The 19,364-nt window shown below is 41.9% G+C and overlaps 1 protein-coding gene across 1 annotated transcript in view; it reads right to left on the bottom strand.

Moving 5' to 3' along the window:
- Positions 1-19,364, bottom strand: part of LOC126161840 (general transcription factor 3C polypeptide 1) — a 359,490-nt gene that overhangs the window by 114,101 nt on the left and 226,025 nt on the right. The window contains exons 20-21 of the mRNA XM_049917946.1: positions 17,293-17,428; positions 16,937-17,071 (exon numbers count right to left, since the gene is read on the bottom strand). Coding sequence (XP_049773903.1) covers positions 16,937-17,071; positions 17,293-17,428 — 271 coding nt within the window. The remainder of the gene's footprint in view (positions 1-16,936; positions 17,072-17,292; positions 17,429-19,364) is intronic.

Here is a 19,364-nt window from a genome sequence, read left to right on the forward strand (position 1 = left end):
AGCAAAAGGTTTTCCAAAGTAAACAGAAATATAAATGAATGGGCACTATGAACAACTGCTCTAATGCTTACATTTGAATTGGAAGGCGAGTGAGGGAACAGCACAGAGAATAACCTGCTCAATATGTTGAAACTATGCAGCTCAACAGTAGAAGCAAAAAGAAAAGTGAGGCTACCATTCAGGCACTGTCATCAAAAATAACGTTAAAACTTACTTAAAACAACATTTGTTGGCTTCAGAGTAAAATGTTCAGCAATGTTCATGATTGTGAGTCATTTCCACTCAAAATACAGTAAATTCAAAATATAATGAATTTTTATATGATGAAACTCACTTGATTTGGGCAGCTCACTATCATCTATCACAAGTTAGGAAAGAATACCAACTGATAATGTAATGTAAATGGACACATAAAAAAACTACTCACCAAATGGTGGCAGGGGAACACACACACAAAAGTATTTAACTTTCACAAAATTTCAGAGCCAGTGGCTCCTCCTTCTGACAGAAGAGTTGAAGGGGAAGGAAGAGGGGTGAAGGAAAAGGACTGGAGAGGTTTAGGGAAAGGGGCACAGTTTAGGAAAGTCACCCAGAACCCCAGCTCACGGGAGACTTACCAGAAAGGATGAGAAGGAAAGACTGATTGTTGGGGACTGCACTGGACGAGATTTGAAAACCTGAGAGCTCATAATATAGTATTCTGAGAACACAGTAGGGTTCTGACTAAACATAATGAAGTCAGATTTTCATTTACAAACTCTCATTTATTTTCATTTGCCAAATACGATGTTTACAAAAACCATTAGGCAATACTTGGACCTCTAGAAAGTTAAGCTGCAGAAGGTTAAGTGTGGAATGTATAATATGCTTTGAGGTCAGCAGAGATGAAGAACCAACTCAGGACAAGGGGCAGAAGGGAGAGGGTGATGATAAAAAAATCCTGACATTTACCTAAGATAACTTAGGTAATCCAAGGAATATGTAAAATGGGTGGCTGGGTGAGGACTTCAAAACCATTCCTCCAAAATATGTTTTCACCTTAGCAAATGTGGTATCTTGTCAATGGCTAGTTCTGGAATACCAGCTGTGAAATGTTTGGCTTGGAGGTAAATATATGAAATACTAGTTTTATGAAATAGTAGTTTTATCCCCCCCCCCCATGAACTATGGACCTTGCTGTTGGTGGGGAGGCTTGCGTGCCTCAGCGATACAGATAGCCATACCGTAGGTGCAACCACAACGGAGGAGTATCTGTTGAGAGGCCAGACAAACGTGTGGTTCCTGAAGAGGGGCAGCAGCTTTTTCAGTAGTTGCAAGGGCAACAGTCTGGATGATTGACTGATCTGGCCTTGTAACACTAACCAAAATGGCCTTGCTGTGCTGGTACTGCAAACGGCTGAAAGCAAGGGGAAACTATGGCCGTAATTTTTCCCGAGGGCATGCAGCTTTACTGTATGGTTAAATGATGATGGCATCCTCTTGGGTAAAATATTCCGGAGGTAAAATAGTCCCCCATTCAGATCTCCGGGCGGGGACTACTCAAGAGGATGTCGTTAAAAGGAGAAAGAAAACTGGCGTTCTAGGGATCGGAGCGTGAGATGTCAGATCCCTTAATCGGGCAGGTAGGCTAGATAATTTAAAAAGGGAGATGGATAGGTTAAAGTTAGATATAGTGGGAATTAGTGAAGTTCGGTGGCAGGAGGAACAAGACTTCTGGTCAAGTGACTACAGGGTTATAAACACAAAATCAAATAGGGGTTATGCAGGAGTAGGTTTAATAATGGATAGGAAAATAGGAATGCGGGTAAGCTACTACAAACAGCATAGTGAACGCATTATTGTGGCAAAGGTAGATACAAAGCCCATGCCTATTACAGTAGTACAAGTTTATATGCCAACTAGCTCTGCAGATGACGAAGAAATTGAAGAAATGTATGATGAAATAAAAGAAATTATTCAGATAGTGAAGGGTGACGAAAATTTAATAGTCATGGGTGACTGGAATTCAGTAGTAGGAAAAGGAAGAGAAGGAAATGTAGTAGGTGAATATGGATTGGGGCTAAGAAATGAAAGAGGAAGCTGCCTGGTAGAATTTTGCACAGAGCGTAAGTTAATCATAGCTAACACTTGGTTCAAGAATCATAAAAGAAGGTTGTATACATGGAAGAATCCTGGAGATACTAAAAGGTATCGGATAGATTATACAATGGTAAGACAGAGATTTAGGAACCAGGTTTTAAATTGTAAGACATTTCCAGGAGCAGATGTGGACTCTGACCACAATCTATTGGTTATGATCTGTAGATTAAAACTGAAGAAACTGCAAAAAGGTGGGAATTTAAGGAGATGGGACCTGGATAAACTGACTAAACCAGAGGTTGTATAAAGTTCCAGGGAGAGCAGAAGGGAACAATTGACAGGAATGGGGGAAAAAATACAGTAGAAGAAGAATGGGTAGCTCTGAGGAATGAAGTAGTGAAGGCAGCAGAGGATCAAGTAGGTAAAAAGACGAGGGCTAGTAGAAATCCTTGGGTAGCAGAAGATATATTGAATTTAATTGATGAAAGGAGAAAATATAAAAATGCAGTAAATGAAGCAGGCAGAAAGGAATACAAACATCTCAAAAATGAGATTGACAGGAAGTGCAAACTTGCTAAGCAGGGATGGCTAAGAGGACAAATGTAAGGATGTAGAAGCGAGAATCACTAGGGATAAGATAGATACTGCCTACACGAAAATTAAAGAGACCTTTGGAGATAAGAGAACCACTTGCATGAACATGAAGAGCTCAGATGGAAACCCAGTTCTAAGCAAATAAGGGAAAGCAGAAATGTGGAAGGAGTATATAGAGGGTCTATACAAGGGCGATGTACTTGAGGACAATATTATGGAAATGGAAGAGGATGTAGATGAAGATGAAATGGGAGATACGATACTGCGTGAAGAGTTTGACAGAGCACTGAAAGGCCTGAGTCGAAACAAGGCCTCCGGAGTAGACAACATTCCATTAGAACTACTGATGGCCTTGGGAGAGCCAGTCCTGACAAAACTCTACCATCTGGTGAGCAAGATGTATGAGACAGGCGAAATACCCTCAGACTTCAAGAAGAATATAATAATTCCAATCCCAAAGAAAGCAGGTGTTGACAGATGTGAAAATTACCGAACTATCAGTTTAATAAGTCACAGCTGCAAAATACTAACGCAAATTCTTTACAGACGAATTGAAAAACTAGTAGAAGCCGACCTCGGGGAAGATCAGTTTGGATTCCGTAGAAATGTCGGAACACGTGAGGCAATACTGACCCTACGACTTATCTTAGAAGCTAGATTAAGGAAGGGCAAACCTACGTTTCTAGCATTTGTAGACTTAGAGAAAGCTTTTGACAATGTTGACTGGAATACTCTCTTTCAAATTCTGAAGGTGGCAGGGGTAAAATACAGGGAGCGAAAGGCTATTTACAATTTGTACAGAAACCAGATGGCAGATTCAGAAGGATGTAGGTTGCGGTAGGTACTGGGAGATGAAGAAGCTTGCACGGGATAGAGTAGCATGGAGAGCAGCATCAAACCAGTCTCAGGACTCAAGGCCATAACAGCAACAACAACAACTAGTTTTATAACATAACCAGTACTCTATCTCTGAAGCAACTGATTTCTTTCAGAAAAACTTAGGGTTAACATAACATCATATGATCATACATTTGCTTGTTAAAATTAAAGATGAAGCACAAGCTCTTTCCATTCTTCCACATGTCTGCTCCAGTAATAAGACCCAACATGCACAATACTTGGTAAAATAACAAAATGACAACTGCTATTGCTGTTACTCTGCCTCTTCAACAGTTTTCAAGAATAAAAGTTTCAGAAAGATAAGAGTCGTCCTTCATGGCAAGACCATTGATTGGAGACGAAACACTAGGTAAGATGGAAATGAGTGAACAGAGGGAGCAGCCAGGGTCTTTTTCTTATATAAAAAAAGAAGAGGCAGCATTCATCTGAGTTGATTTAGGAAAGCCTAAATTAAAATGGCCTGATTGTGATTTGAATAATACTACACAACACACAAAATTTCTCATCCAAGTGAAAATATACTGAATTTTATACATCCAAAGCAAGTTAATCTAAACAGAATACAAAATATTAACTTTTGTACAAAGAACTTTCCAGGTTTTTTAATGTGGCCCATTCACATTCACTGTAGTTGAAACTCTGGTATCTGAAGTTAGCTGAAGCTCTGGCTCTGTGGAAGCTGAATGTCCACTGGAGGAAATGGATCGGGATAGCCATACAGGGCATAGTATCACCGTAGCATGTGCTTGGATAGCGCAGGCTACTAATATGAACAACTCACTGCCAGGCCACAAGTTCCAGTGCTTAACTTATCACTAAGTGTTCCAACCGGAAGCTGTAGGCATAGGATGACCCTCAGTTTGCAGCAGTGTTGTGATCCATCATTGTCTGGTATCTCTAAGGCACCTGAGCTTCCCGTCACTCCTTGTCAACTGTAACAGTGGCTGCTCTGTTTGTGCTGTTTGTGCCTGCAGCGTTTTTCTGTTCACTCCCAAGCAGACTGTCTGAATTGCTGGGGGTTTTGCATGTGCTATGGCAAAGAGGTGCAGCTCCACCCAGTGTGCTGAAGCTGCACAACCCATTCCCATCCCATCTCAAGAGTGCACCAAGACACTGTACATGCTTTGCATTCAGCAGTCCCCCTGAGCTATCCCTTCAGGTGGAAACTGCTTCTCATGCTTTGCATTTCTCACTAGGACATCCATTTCTAGGTGGACTACTCCAAAAACAGCAACTACTGCTGCTGCTGCTTCATCTTCTGATGTCATCCCCTTCAGAGTCCTGTTCCTGTCCCTTTCAGCACGTGGCATGGCTGTGTGGGAGTACTATGCTTTGATGCCAGCAACAGTAGTGGAGACCCATGGGTGGTGTGTTATGTCAGTCCAAACACGGAAGAGGCTTGAGTACCGTCACTACAACCAGCTCCAGCCTCCATGGCCAGCACCCCTGGGGGCTGCCTATGACTGCTCACTGTTGTGCCGGCAGTTCCTTCTGCAACCCTGTGGATCGGTGGAACCACCTGGCACACCCATGCCTGTGATGTCCTGTGGACACTGTCGAACACCCTCCCTTCCCACAGCTGACAGCTGAAACGACTGGGCCCTCACCCGTGCCTCCACTGCACTCCCACGACACATGGCACTAACTGGGGCATTTCTGCCAAAACATGACTCCGTCTGTCTGAGGCGGATGTGAGGGAGAGGGGGGGGGGGGGAGGGGGAGGGGGGCTGGTATTTGACACTAGAAGCTGAATGCCCACTGGAAGAAATGGCCCTGGATGGCCATTCAAGAGCGTAGTATCACCACAGTGCTGCACTCACATAGTAAGCGTGCCAGCCATCTCACCACATGAATACGCCAGCCAATAGTGTTCCTCGTAGCTGACATAAATAAGGAAGCCCAGCAAACAGTCAGACAGTCCTGTACTCATGTCTGATATTGTCAGTCACAATCATTGCTGTACTACGGATCATTCAATAACAACCTTGCTTGGCACTTTCTCTTTCTCTTTGGTCACGATTAGGATTCTCTCTCTCTCTTTCTTTCTTTCTCTCTCTCTCTCTCTCTCTCTATCTCTCTCTCTCTCTTTCTCTCTTTCTTTGCTCTTGGCCTGTTGACATTGGTGTGGTGAAGGTTCTGAATTTGCAGCTCTTTGTTGCATAGGTTGCTTATACTTGTCTGTGTCCCATCCATTGTCAGTGAGCTGCATTTGGTATGACTACCACTTGGTGTCATGTTCTCTGCCTCAGGTGGCCCTTCCGCCTTGTGGCCTCACTAGTTTCTCTCCTGGGTTCTGATGCATGCATTGATAGCTGGATACTCACGGATATAGCAGAAACACGTCTTTGCCAATTATTTATTTATTTATTTATTTATTTATTTAACCTGGCAAGATTAGGGCCATCAGGCCCTCTCTTACATCTAACCAGGCATTCTACTTATTTTACATTCATACGTTTTAGTAGGCATGTTAAACTACATCTAGTACAAAAAGTGAAATAAACAATTAGAAATACATACATATAGAGTTTATATTCGTAGATCATAAGTACTGTTATAATTAGACATTATTGAACAGACAGATTTTGGATAGGAGTGCTGGCAGCAGGGAGTATGAGGGAGACTCATGGTGAAGGGAGCAGAAGAATAGAGAGACATGATGAAACATAATTAGGGAAATATAAAGGAAAAGAAGATTGCGTGGCTAATAGAGATAGATGAAGAGGAAGGCATCTCAGGAGCAAGATAGGAGACGCTAGCTTTGCTATTTGACAGATCAGAGGATTGGCCTGGTACATTAATTTTGAGGAGAGCTTTATGAAGATGATAGTAGGAAATGCTTCAACTTCTTCTTAAAAGCAGCAGGAGATTGAATTTTGCGCAAGGTAAGGGGCAGTTTGTTCCAGAGGCGGACAGCGGCAACTGAGAAGGAGTTTGCAAAAGTTTTTGTTTTGTGAGTGGGCACAGTTAGGATACCAAATAAGAGTGACCTCGTGTTTCGATTATGATGGCATGACAGGTTTTTAATCTCTGAAGCAAGGTATTGGGGTGTTTGCGCGACGAGGAGTCTGTGAAGTAGACATAGAGTGTGGTAGTCACGCAATTTGTCCGGCCGCAGCCACCCTAGCTCGGAGTATGAAGCACTAACATGATCATATCGGCGAATGTTGCAGGTGTAACGCACACAGGCATTCATGGTTAGCTCTAGCCGTCTTTTGTTTTCACTACTCGTGCCTTGCTGAATCACATCACAATAGTGGAGGTTCGGTAGAACGAGTGCTTGCACGAGCTGGCGTTTCAAGTCCTGTGGAAATACGTTCCGAAACTTTTTGAGAGCATAGAGACAAGCAGACGTCTTTCGGCACACTGCGACTGTATTCTCCGCCCAGTTGAGATGCTCATCCAAAGTTACACCCAAGTTATTCACTGTTTTCTGATATGGTATTGGAGTACCGTCGAGCAGAATCGGAGGTAGCCGTTCGCGGAAATCTGAACTTATTAGTTTCTGATGGGCTATTAAGATTACTTGCGTCTTTTTTGCATTTAGTTTAAGTCCCAGGTTTTTCGCCCATGTCACTACTGAAGACAGATCATCATTCATCTGAGCGATTGCAGTGTTTACGTCTTCAGGTCTGACGCTTAGGTAGAGTTGGAGGTCGTCGGCATAGAAATGATATTTACAGGAGGACAGAACCGACGAAATATCGTTGACATATAAAGAAAACAAAAGTGGTCCTAAGACTGATCCTTGTGGCACTCCCGAGGAAACATGTTTCCAGGAAGATTTTTCATTTAGGCAGACAACACATTGCTGTCTGTCTTTTAAGTAGCTTTCAAACCATCTCATTGCACTATCAGAGAAATTAAGCTGTTGCATTTTTCTGAGCAATATGTCAAAGTTAACAGTGTCAAAAGCTTTGCTGAAGTCCAGTAGCGTCAATACTGTTGCCTTTCGATTGTCGATGGCACGTTTCAGGTCATCAGTTACTTTAATTAGAGCAGTGTTTGTGCTGTGATGTTTACGGAAACCGGATTGAAATTTGTCATATAGGCTGAATTCATGCAAGTGTTCAGTGATTTGGTCATGAACAATATATTCAAGTGCTTTGGAAACAGCAGGCAGTATGCTAATTGGTCGGTAATCACTAGGCAGTTGCGGGTTTTCGATCTTAGGGATGGGTCGAATTATGCTTCTTTTCCATGCAGTGGGGTATATTCCGTTCACGAGGGAAAAATTAAATATGTCAGTTAAGACAGGTACTAAGATATTGGCAACATTCTTAATCATGGTTATACCGATACTATCGTTGCCTATTGCATCAGAAGAGATTCTCATTATTGCTTTTCTTACCGTATTTGTTGTTACATGTTTTAAATGGAAGGTATCGTTTTTAGTTATCATGTTTGGGGATTCTTGTGGACGGTAATTATCAGCCGTGCTGGTATTCAGAGGTGCAGAGAAGAATTCATTTAATTCGTTAGCTGACACATGAAAAGTAGTTTCCGATTTTGCCTTTCCGACCCCCAAGCTACGGAGATTCTTCCATAGAGTCGTGGGCGTCAGATCGCTGCATACAAGGGAGCGAGCATGCCTGATTTTAGCATTGCGAATGCATTGTTTCACTCTGTTCCGTAGCTTTCTGTATTCTTCGAAACGCTCGGGTTTCGGATCTGCCTTGAAACGCCTGTGGGCAGCATCCCTATTAGTCATCATTTGACGTAATTCAGCTGTCAGCCATGGAGCAGGAGATTTTCTTACACGGATTGTCCGCACAGGTGCATGTTTGTCATAGAGGGCAGTGAGTTTATCACCAAGTTCATTAATTTTGCCGTCGATTGTAGGTTCTCTGATTATTTGATGACATGAGATTTCTGAGCAATCGGCTGTTAGAGCGTCAGGGTCAATGCGTTTCATATTCCTACAAGTTATGTAACGCGATTTGATCCTTGGGGGTTGCACAGAGTAGGCCAGGAATATTACATCATGTGCTGAGAGGCCAGGGGCCGATGTTTGACCAACATCTTTTACTTTGTCAGTCTGTTTCGTTGCGATTACGTCTATAAGAGTATGACTGTGCGCCGTATGGTGTGTAGGTTGTAATGGAAGAATGTTCATGCTATTGCAACTAAACAGTCTTCTTAGGTTTGTTGCGGAGGGAGTGTCTCTTAGCAGGTCTATGTTCAAGTCACCCATTACGACGACATGTTCGTATTGACACTGAAGTGAATGTAATTCCGACTGGAAGGAACTCATTGAGTTTATTTTTGGCGGCTTGTACACGACGCCAGTCAAGAATTTCCGACTTTGTATATTTATTTCAATGAACATGAATTCAGCCTCTTTTTCTTCAGCAGGATTTGACGTACATAAGACTTTCGCTTTGAGATCTGTTCGTATATACGCGCCGACCCCGCCACCTCGCTTTTTTGATCTGTCTGCCCTAAGAAATGTGTACCCTGGGAGATGAATAGATGCAGAGGATATGTGTGGTTTCAACCACGTTTCGGATAAGAGGATTACGTGGTAGTTTAGTTGGCTGAAGAGGAGGCTAAGTTCCTCGTAATGTGCAGGTAAAGACTGGATGTTGCAGTGAGCTGCTAAAAGCTCTGACGCGTTCCGCTGGGCGGCCTGGAGCAGGGTGGCAGACTGGTTTGTCCCTTTGTTGGGCACTACCTGCCGCGAGGGGCACTGGCCGGTGCTTCCGCCAAGTGACATAACACAGGGGTGTCCGAGATTTTGCGCGCCCTGTTTGTGACTCCGCGAGTACCGAAAGAAAGGCGACTGCAAGAGATTTCCTGGGGTTGCGGGAGTATAGAAAATGGATTAGTGGTATTCGGTGCAAGGAGAATATGACCAAAATAGTGACGGCTGTGTGTCAGTGTGTATCCTATGTCGTAAGAGGAGAAATGTAATTAGCGTATTTGAAACAGGTTAGGGTGGAAATAAGGAAAAGGGGAGTGATTTAATAGGCCGATGCTGCCAGCAGAGAGAAGTAAGCTTAATAATTAATAGATTATCGTAGGAAGCTAGAATTAAACTGAAATTTACTAAAGCGATACTGGTAGTGATTATCGTAGGAAGCTACAATTAGAATGAAATTTGCCAAAGTGATACTGATGGTGATTTTTGTTATGAACAATCTAAACCGAAGAGATGGATGATTACTGAGCTAAACGAGAGAGTAATAGTTGCAATAGAACTATTACAGAATGGAAGAGAATAAACTGAGAAAATGAAAAAAGTATTAGCAGTAACTAAAATTAAGTAATGGTTAGAGCTACAGACACAAAAAATAGTGAAAAGTTAATACAGTTACAAAAACAATTAGTTGAAGGTACAAATATGGGTATAATTGAAAAGTTAATACAATTACAAGACTATATCTGAGTATAGGGCTGTTACAATTTGCAAATGGTGTTAAGTTTGCACTTTTGGCTCGAGTAGCTTCACTTAATACTATTCAGTTCTGTCATGTTTGTGACTGTCTTCTTTCCAGCTGCTGTCTTAATGATTACTCTGCCATCCTGAGTCCACACATTCTGAAGACCGAAATGGGATATGGCACTGTTTAAAATCTTTAGCCGTTCGTGTGTCAGATCTTCCCTTATTGTAAGCCCTGTCCTTGCTAACTTCTTCTTCTGGGTAAAGATCTCTGCCCTTTTTCGGTACGAGAGAAATTTAATTATTATTGGACGAGGTTTGGTAGCACCTGGTAGTTTTCGTCCCACCCGATGGCTCCTGTCAATGACTGCCTTGGTCACTTCAACACCTAATTTTTCACGCGCAACCTCTATAAGCAGGTTGTCTGTGTCTTCTTCCTTATTTTCTACTACTCCAAACAGTCGTAGACTATTTCGCCTTTGGTACTGTTCTAGCTCGTCTGTTGCGGCAGATAGTTTCACTTCCAACTCTCGTGCCTTTTTCTCGTATTCAGACACAGACTTTTTTAGTGCTCTAATTTCGGCAGTATTGGCCTCAACAGTTTCACGCATTTTGGCCAATACTGCTGCCGTTACAGTATCTGATATAGTGCCTGCTATCAGATCGAGATTGTTTTTATCGCGAAGCGCAGCGTTTACCTCAGAGCGGACCAGCTCCGCTATACCGGGAGCCGCGGCCGCACCTTCCGCCAAGAGCAGACCCGCCGCACCTGCTGCTTCCCCGCTGCTGGACGCGCTGCTGTTGACTCTTCTGTTTACCATTTTCTCGAAGATATTGGCGGAGCACAGAAAAAGAAATAGCACTACTGCACAGAACACTGTTGTTTACACGATTTCCACTTGTACTAGACAACACCACCTGCGAGAACACCTTCGAAATCAACTAAATTTCGCGAGCCGAACTTAACACGTGTTACACTGCAGCCGCCATGACCAGGTCTATCTTCTGGTTACAATCAGTGCAAAGCATACAACGAACCTTGACTTGAACATTTCTGGTCTTGCTCTAAATGTGACTCCACTGACATATTGCCATAAACTTCATTCTAACATAGCTTCATCCTCCTTTCCTATGTCACTCCCCTCCATATTAGACATTACAGCTATGGAAAGAAGCACTACTCATGACGTTGAGACCAAACTACAGCTTATTCTTTTTGCTGATAAAGAATTTGATAGCTGTGGTCACTAACCACCATGATTACATAGCTGAAGGTGTTCTCTAGGTTCTCGACACCTTTGTTTACATCGCTTACCACTAAAAGCCTCAACTGCAGAAGTGCAACATGACCTCCAACAACTACTCAAAGCATTAGGTCCACTGCAAGATATGGTAACTGAATCCATCTCCCTCCCCACACTGCTAACATCCTGTACACCGTGCTCTGGTCCCAAAGCTCCACAAACCAAACTAGCTTGGTCTCCTCAACTGTTGTTCCACCATGACTTGTTACTGTGCTCCCACTGAAAGATTTGCCATGACCAGCACTTCCAGTCAATTGTCCAAAGTCTCCTTTCCTACATCCATAACACTAATCACTTGCTACACTGCCTTGCTACAGTTTCTAACCTACTACCAGCGCAGATCCTTTGTGGTGTCACCGCCAGACACCACACTTGCTAGGTGGTAGCTTTAAATCGGCCGCGGTCCATTAGTACATGTTGGACCCGCGTGTCGCCACTGTCAGTAATTGCAGACCTAGCGCCACCACATGGCAGGTCTAGAAAGACGTACTAGCACTCGCCCCAGTTGTACGACGACTTTGCTAGTGACTACACTGACGAAGCCTTTCTCTCATTTGCCGAGAGACAGTTAGAATAGCCTTCAGTTAAGTCCATGACTACGACCTAGCAAGGCGCCATTAATCCTATCTGGAGAGAGACTCACTTGTATCGTCAATAGCGATGTACCACAATGAGGGATTAAAGATGAGTATTAACTTATCTGCATACTTTTCTCTATAGCATTCATTACTTATCCTGTTCCAGACTTCACGCCAGTCGGTGTGAGTTGACGCGTGCCCTTTCGGTAACCTCACCTTGTGTCTAGACTGTCTTGTCTAGACACAACATCCTTTGCTTCTCATTGTGGATACTGTGTTCCTGTAACTGACATCTGTATGATAATAATCATGTTGTCATGGAATACTACCTTTTGCAGTATACTCATAAACAAAAACAACTGTGTACATTTTAACCCATAATTGCTTCTCCATTGAAGGAAGGCCAAACCTTCTCATTGTGTCACGTGTTTCAAAATGAATATTGGGCTTTTAAGACTTTGTAGCATGTTACATTCAACTTACAATTATAATACATTCAATGAAACAGCGACTCAAATAGCTTTTCTTGCAAGTGTTCAGTGTGAGCACCATTCGTCACGTGGGACACATCAAGTTGATAGGTGGGTTCTTTCCAAACCTGGATCAGTGTATTTGCAATAGTTGTTACAACAACTGTTTCAGTCCTGTTTTTTAAGTTGAGTAGATCAGTGGAGACAAACACAAAACCCATTATGAACACTCAATGGTAAAAAATGCATGGTGTCAGATCAGGTGAACATGGAGGCCATGTGAAACAAGATCTGGCATCCAGCCCATCTATGGTCAATCCAGAAACTGCATACAATGTCATTTAACTAATCACATACTAAGTAATGTCAGTTAAGTGGCACACTATCTTGCTGCCAATTAAAGTTCTCTAATTCCACTTCTTCCAACTGAGGCAGTTCTGGTGCACCAAGATAAGAAACACCAATTAAAAGTTGCTTCATCAAAGAAGAAAGGCCCATAAACTTTACACCAGGGTACATGTGGGGGGGAAGAGGATTTGCACATTACGTGTGTTCACTTTTCCACTTAGGTGAAATGTCAGTTCATCACTGAAGACAACACAATCCCAGAAACTCTTTATCACCATGCAGCAATATTTTGTTCCACAGCTGGCATGTAAACTGTAATCTGCAAACTTTAGAGCTTATAACAACTGCGAACAATAAGGATGTAGTTGCAAGCGTCTCCTTAAACATCTATATACGGACATCACTGGAACTGCTAATTCATGACGACCCTTCCAAATTGATTTCTTGCAGCTATGTAGGAAAGACTCTCTCAGTCATTCAACACATTATTCAGTCATTATTGGTCATCCCGAATTCTTCTCTTTGCAAAGAAAGCTGGTGTATTCAAACTGATGATATAATTTACCCACATCGTTATCACTCAGGTGATTACAATGGAACTTAATATGGAACACACTTTGCACTGTAACAACAAATTCAATCTCTGCAAACTGTAAAATACAAAAAGCTTTCTCTTCACCAGTTGCCATCTTTGCTACTAGTGTTTTCTAATGGAAGACACATGAAAAATTCCATGCATGTAGGTATACAAAGACAACAGTTTGAGTTGCTTTTTTATTTAATGTATTATTCATAATTGTAAACTGAATGTAATAAATAGTACAAAGCTTAAAACCCTAATATTCATTTTGAAACACGCGGTACTGAGAGGTGACAAAAGTAACGGAGTAGTGATCACATCTATATACAGGTGGCAGTTGCATCGTGTACGCAAGCTAATAATGAGCAGCGCATTGGCAGAGCTGTCATTCGTACTTAGATGATTTGTATGAAAAGGTTTCCGAAGTGGTTACGGCTGCACAACAAGAATTAACAGACTTTGTATGCAGAATGGTAGTTGGAGCTAGATGCATGGGACATAGTATTTCGAAAAACATTAGGGAATCCAATATTCAAAGGTCCACAGTGTAAAGAGAATGCAATGAATACCAAATTTCAGGCATTACCTCTCAATACGGACAATGCAGCGGCCAACAGCCTTCACTTAATAATCGAGAACAGTGGTGTTGTGCAGAGTTGTCAGTGCTAACAGACAAGCAACACTGTGAGAAATAACTGAAGAAATCAATGTGGGATATACAACAAATGTATGTGTTAGGATGATGTGGCAAAATTTGGTGTTAATGGGTTATGGCAGCAGACAACCAATGTGAGTGCCCTTGCTAACAACACGCTATCACCTGCAGCACCTTTCCTGGGCTCATGATCATATCAGTTGGACCCTAGAAGACTGGAAAATAATAGCCTGGTCAGATGAGGCCTGACTTCAGTTCATAAAAGTTGACGGTAGGGTTCAAGTGTGGCGCAGACCCCACAAAGCCATAGACAGAAGTTGTCAATAAGGCACTGTGCAATCTGGTGGTGGCTCCATAATGTTGTGGGCCATATTTACATGGAATGGACTAGATCCTCTTGTCCAACTGAACCAATCATTGACTGGAAACGGTTATCTTTGGCAACTTGGATAGCATTTGTAACCATTCATGGACATCATGTTCCCAAACAATTATGGAATTACTATGGATTACAATGTGCCACGTCTCTGGGCAACAACTGTCACAATTGGTTTGAAGATAATTTTAGACAATTTGAGCAAATTGTTTGGTCACCCAGATCATCCAACATGGAGCCCATTGAACATTTATGGAACATAATTGAGAGGTCAGTTTTTGCACAAAATCTTGCACTGGCAACATTTTCACAATCATGGACTGCTATAAAGGCAGCATGGCTCAATATTCCTGCAGGGAAGTTTCAATAACTTGTTGAGTCCATGTCATATCAAGTTGGTGCACTATGCTGGGCAAAAGGTGGTCTGACACAATATTAGAAGGTATCCCATGACTTTTGTCACCTCAGTATATGTTACTGCACATTTTATTTCCACCTTTCTGATGGCACAACAAAATCCTCTTTTGACCTCAGGTGTGTCTAAAACCAACTGCACCTGTATTTTGACAGTTGTCACCAGCTCCATGTCAGCTGTCACCAGCTCCTTGGCACCTGAGGGTGTCAAACCTGCAATTGGAAACAGATCGAACCCAAGTATGCGAACAGTCTTCCTAGAGTCTTACAAGGCATATAATATTCTGCTCAGCTAGTACAGAAACAGATTTCCCACCCAGACCCCCCAACTGCTACCCTCCTAATCAAAGACAGGGCCCGTGTGCTATATGCCAATCAGCTATAACATTATGACTCCCTACCTAATAGCTGGTATGTCCACCTTTGTCATGGGTGACAGTGGCAACACGTCATGGCATGGAAACAATGAGGCCTTGGTGGGTCCCTGGAACGAGTTGGCACCACATCTGCACACACAAGTCACCTAACTCCCATAAATTTCAGGGAGAGGGGTGATGAGCTCTGATGCCATATTCAATCACATCTCAGATGTGTTCGATTGAGTTCAGGTCTGGTGAGTTGGGGGGTCAGTACATAAATTGGAACTCACCACTGTGTTCCTCGAACTACTCCATCACACTCCTGGCCTTGTGACATAGTGCATTATCTTGTTGAAAAATGCCACGGCTACCAGGAAATATAATCGTCATGAAGGGATGTACATGGTCTGCAACCAGTGTATGATACTCCTTGGCCATAATGGTGCCTAGCTAGAGTTCCACTGGAGCCATGGATGCCCAAGTGAATGTTCCCCTGATCATAATGAAGCTGCCACCAGCTTGTCCCTGTCCCACAGTACAGGTGTAACAGAGCTGTCCCCCTGGAAGGAGACATAATCACACTCTTCAATCAGCATGATGAAGAAGGTTTCGGGATTCATTCAGACCATGCAATGCACTGCCATTGTGCCAACGTCCAGTGCTGATGGTCAAAGGCCTATTTCAATCATAGTTGCCGATGTCACAGTGTTAATATTGGCACATGCATGGGTCGTCAGCTGCTGAGGTCCATCATTAGGAGTGTTTGGTGCAGTGTGTGTTCAGACACATTTGTACTCTCCCCAGCATTAAAGTCCGATGTTAGTTCTGCTCAGTATGTCTCTCTTTAGAAATTGAGATCAACAGCCTATGATCGTTACTGCCAGGACTTGCAGCATTTCAATGAAGACTCTTGCTAACAACTTGCTCGGTTCTACGGTGTTGTGATTTAGGTTTCTATAATGGTTAATTCTTTGAGGTGTTTTACTTAAGAGCTGACAGGATCTGGCATGACTGCAGACTTCCTTGGTGGACCTTTAAGTGGACTTTCTATGATGTGCAGAACATCAAGGTATGAAAGGATTTTGCAAGCTATCAATGCATTTTATGTTCTCTAAAGGCACGAGAAATAAATCCCTTTGTTGCACTGACACCAGGTATTAAATCATGCGTGAAAGCAGTCACACCATATTCCAGATATCTTGCAAATGATGTACAGCATTCTACATGTGAACAAGATCTAAATTGGCGTTTAGCAGCTACTGCTGAACTATAAATAACTCCTGCATGGTTGTCATGTCTCTTCTGCACATACTCTATTCTCACAAACTTTTCAGTTGTGCTTCTGTTTGTATGCATCATCAACTGTAACCAGTTTCACATCCTTGCCCTCTCCATATCCTCTCCTGCCAATTTTCCACCTCATTATTTTCCTGTCTTGAAATTTCACTCCCCCCCCCCCCTTTTTTTTGGTGGTGGTACATCTAAACCTCATTTTAATACTGCTGCTGAGCACTCACTGTCTCCTCCTCTCCTACCTATCACTGTCACTCCTTGCTCTGCATATCTTAGATCCTCCTATTTTCTGTCTCTTCCTTCCATTACCTCATCTTTTGCTAGCAATTCATTGTTGACTTTTCTGTGTTTTATCTAACTTCACCTGCGGTCATTTCCTACTTAATTCCAGATTATATTGCTTCCTCAAATCACTTCATCTCTTTTGATGGATGTAGAAATATCTGAATCTGTAAGTATTTTGGTTTTTCTAACTTCATTTGATTGCAGATTAATTATGAAATCCTATTTTCCTATAGATATTCATGTAAAGTGCCGTGATTTCTTTAAAGCATTAGTCATATCAGTGCAAAGACAAGCAAATTATAATTGAATTTCACAATACCTCAAATTTTTTCTTTATTTCCGCATCTTGCCGAATTTCCTCTAAAAACAATGCAACACTACTGGATGTTGACATATTTTTCATCATATATAATATACGCCGCTGACATGCACGGGATGTTTTGTTGTGTGATTCCTATATGGGGAGAAAAAGAGTGTCAGATTTTATTAAGCACATATTCACAATACATAATACATACAGAAAAATAAAATTTTAACTGGGAAAATAATAAATCCCCTTCAAGAGTATTATTTTTTAAAAACACACACATGTTCAGCAACTGTCTCTGAAGTTTGGTTACAATTCTGACAAAAGTAATTACTTTAAATGTAAAGTAGCTTTGAGATATTGCTTACCGGGAATTTACTATGAAGTATATCTCGGATTAATTGGAAAGGAACCAACTGCTGTCGTGGAACTGGACAAAGATACATACTAGCAACTTTGCACAACAGTAAAAAATTGTCCTCTGTACGGCTCCAATCAACTCGTCTAAAAGAAAAGTAAATTTTCATGTAAATGAAATTAAAATCATATTCTGAAGAGCAGTTTGAGTATGAGGATTATGTCTCCTAAACATGCATGCGATAAAACATGTGGCATGAAGCTAACATTACTAAAGATCCTAAATCCTAATTAATAGTTGATTTATAATTCATACAGTGGGTGTGGGATTGCACCAGATATAGTGGGCAAGGGAGGAAGGACACGGGGAGTGAGAGGAAGGTTTGAGGAAGGATGGCTGACAAATGAGATTGAGAGGCAACAGGTGCAGGTGCTTGGGGAGGAAGGGAGATATGAATGTAAGTGGAAGAGGCAAGGCAGCAGGTGAATGAGCGTTGCACACGGTGAGTTCATGCAGAGCATGATGATTGGAAAGTAAGGAAGACAATGGGTTAACATCCTGCCAACATGAAGGTCATTAAAGATGAAGCACAAGCTCAAAATGTTTCACAGGTGGGGAAGGAAATCAGCCGTGCTCTTTCGAAGGAACCATACCAGCATTTGCCTGGAGCAATTTCCGGATGACCAGATGCTGTATTGAACCATTGTCCTCCCAAATGTGAGTCCATTGTGCTAGTGTGACATAACAGAAGGTAGGTTCAAACCACAGCGCCACCTTGCTCGGTCATTGGGGCTGGAAGGGGGAGATGATACAGAAGAAAGGGGCAGGGCATTGTGTCCTAAATGATTGAAGTTCTGAGTCTCATAGTATAGAGGAGTCCTTGAATAGCAGACAAAGAAGTCCTTCTTCTGAAATGTGTGTGTGTGTGTGTGTGTGTGTGTTCATTTGGAACTTCATTAACATAAACATCACAATAGTGGTTACATGACTGGAACAATTCAAGCCATAAGCGATTAACATGTTAAAGAAAGAGGAACAAGCTTCAGTCAAAACAGGGAAAGGGATCAGATACTAGGGACAAAATCCACTCTGTCATTAATCTTCAATATTTCAGTACCTTGGTAAATACAATTTTTAGGAATTAGGAATCTACATGCTTTCTTTTCATGGAACAGGCACACAGTGAAGTTTATCTTTGCTTTCTCTGTTCATTAAAGGTTGTAGCTCTAATAATGATGACAAAAATAGGAGTGTGGCTGAACTATTATGAACAGTAGAAGGAATGTAGTGCGATGACAAGACAGTTATGAAGCCGTGATCCATTACTACAGTACAAACATATATGCCTATTAACTCAGGAGTTGATGACAAGACTGAAAAGAATAATGATCACATGAAATCAGATATTCAGCATGTTAAGGAAGACAAGAATTTGATTGTGATAGGGGACTGAACTTTTATAGTGAGAACGGGAAGAGATGGAAAAATAATAGGTGAACAGAGATGGTTGAAAATGAATGAAATTGGATGTTGCCTCTTGAATACTGCAAAAACATGGTTTAATAATCATGAAAGACAATTGAATACATGGAATAAATTTGAAGATTCATAAGATCTAAGATAGATTATTTAATGGTGAGACAGAGATTCAGAAATCATTTTTTAAACTTCAAAATATTTCTGGACATTGAACTGGACTCTGACAATAATGTATTGGTTACAAAATAACAAACTAGACAACTGGGAATTAAGAAGATGAGACCTGGACACATTGAAACAAAAGACATTTTTATGTTTCAAAGGATGTGCTAGGCAAGAACTAGCTTGAACAAGGGAAAGGAATACAATAGGAGACAAGATCCTATATATGAAATGGGGTAGGAAGCAGAGGAAAATCTAGACTAGAAGACAATGCCCAGCGGAAATCTTGGACACTTGAGATACACCATTATGGCCCGAGATGCTGGAGATGGGGGTCCTGTGGGGGTGTGCTTGCTTGTGTGTGTGGATGAATGGTGCATGTGTGTGTCTCTTTTACTGATGAAGGCAGTGGCAGAAAGCTGTATGTGAGTGTCTTTTCAT

This window comes from Schistocerca cancellata, chromosome 2 (genome assembly GCF_023864275.1).
Source record: "Schistocerca cancellata isolate TAMUIC-IGC-003103 chromosome 2, iqSchCanc2.1, whole genome shotgun sequence".
NCBI classification, from domain to species: domain Eukaryota; kingdom Metazoa; phylum Arthropoda; class Insecta; order Orthoptera; family Acrididae; genus Schistocerca; species Schistocerca cancellata.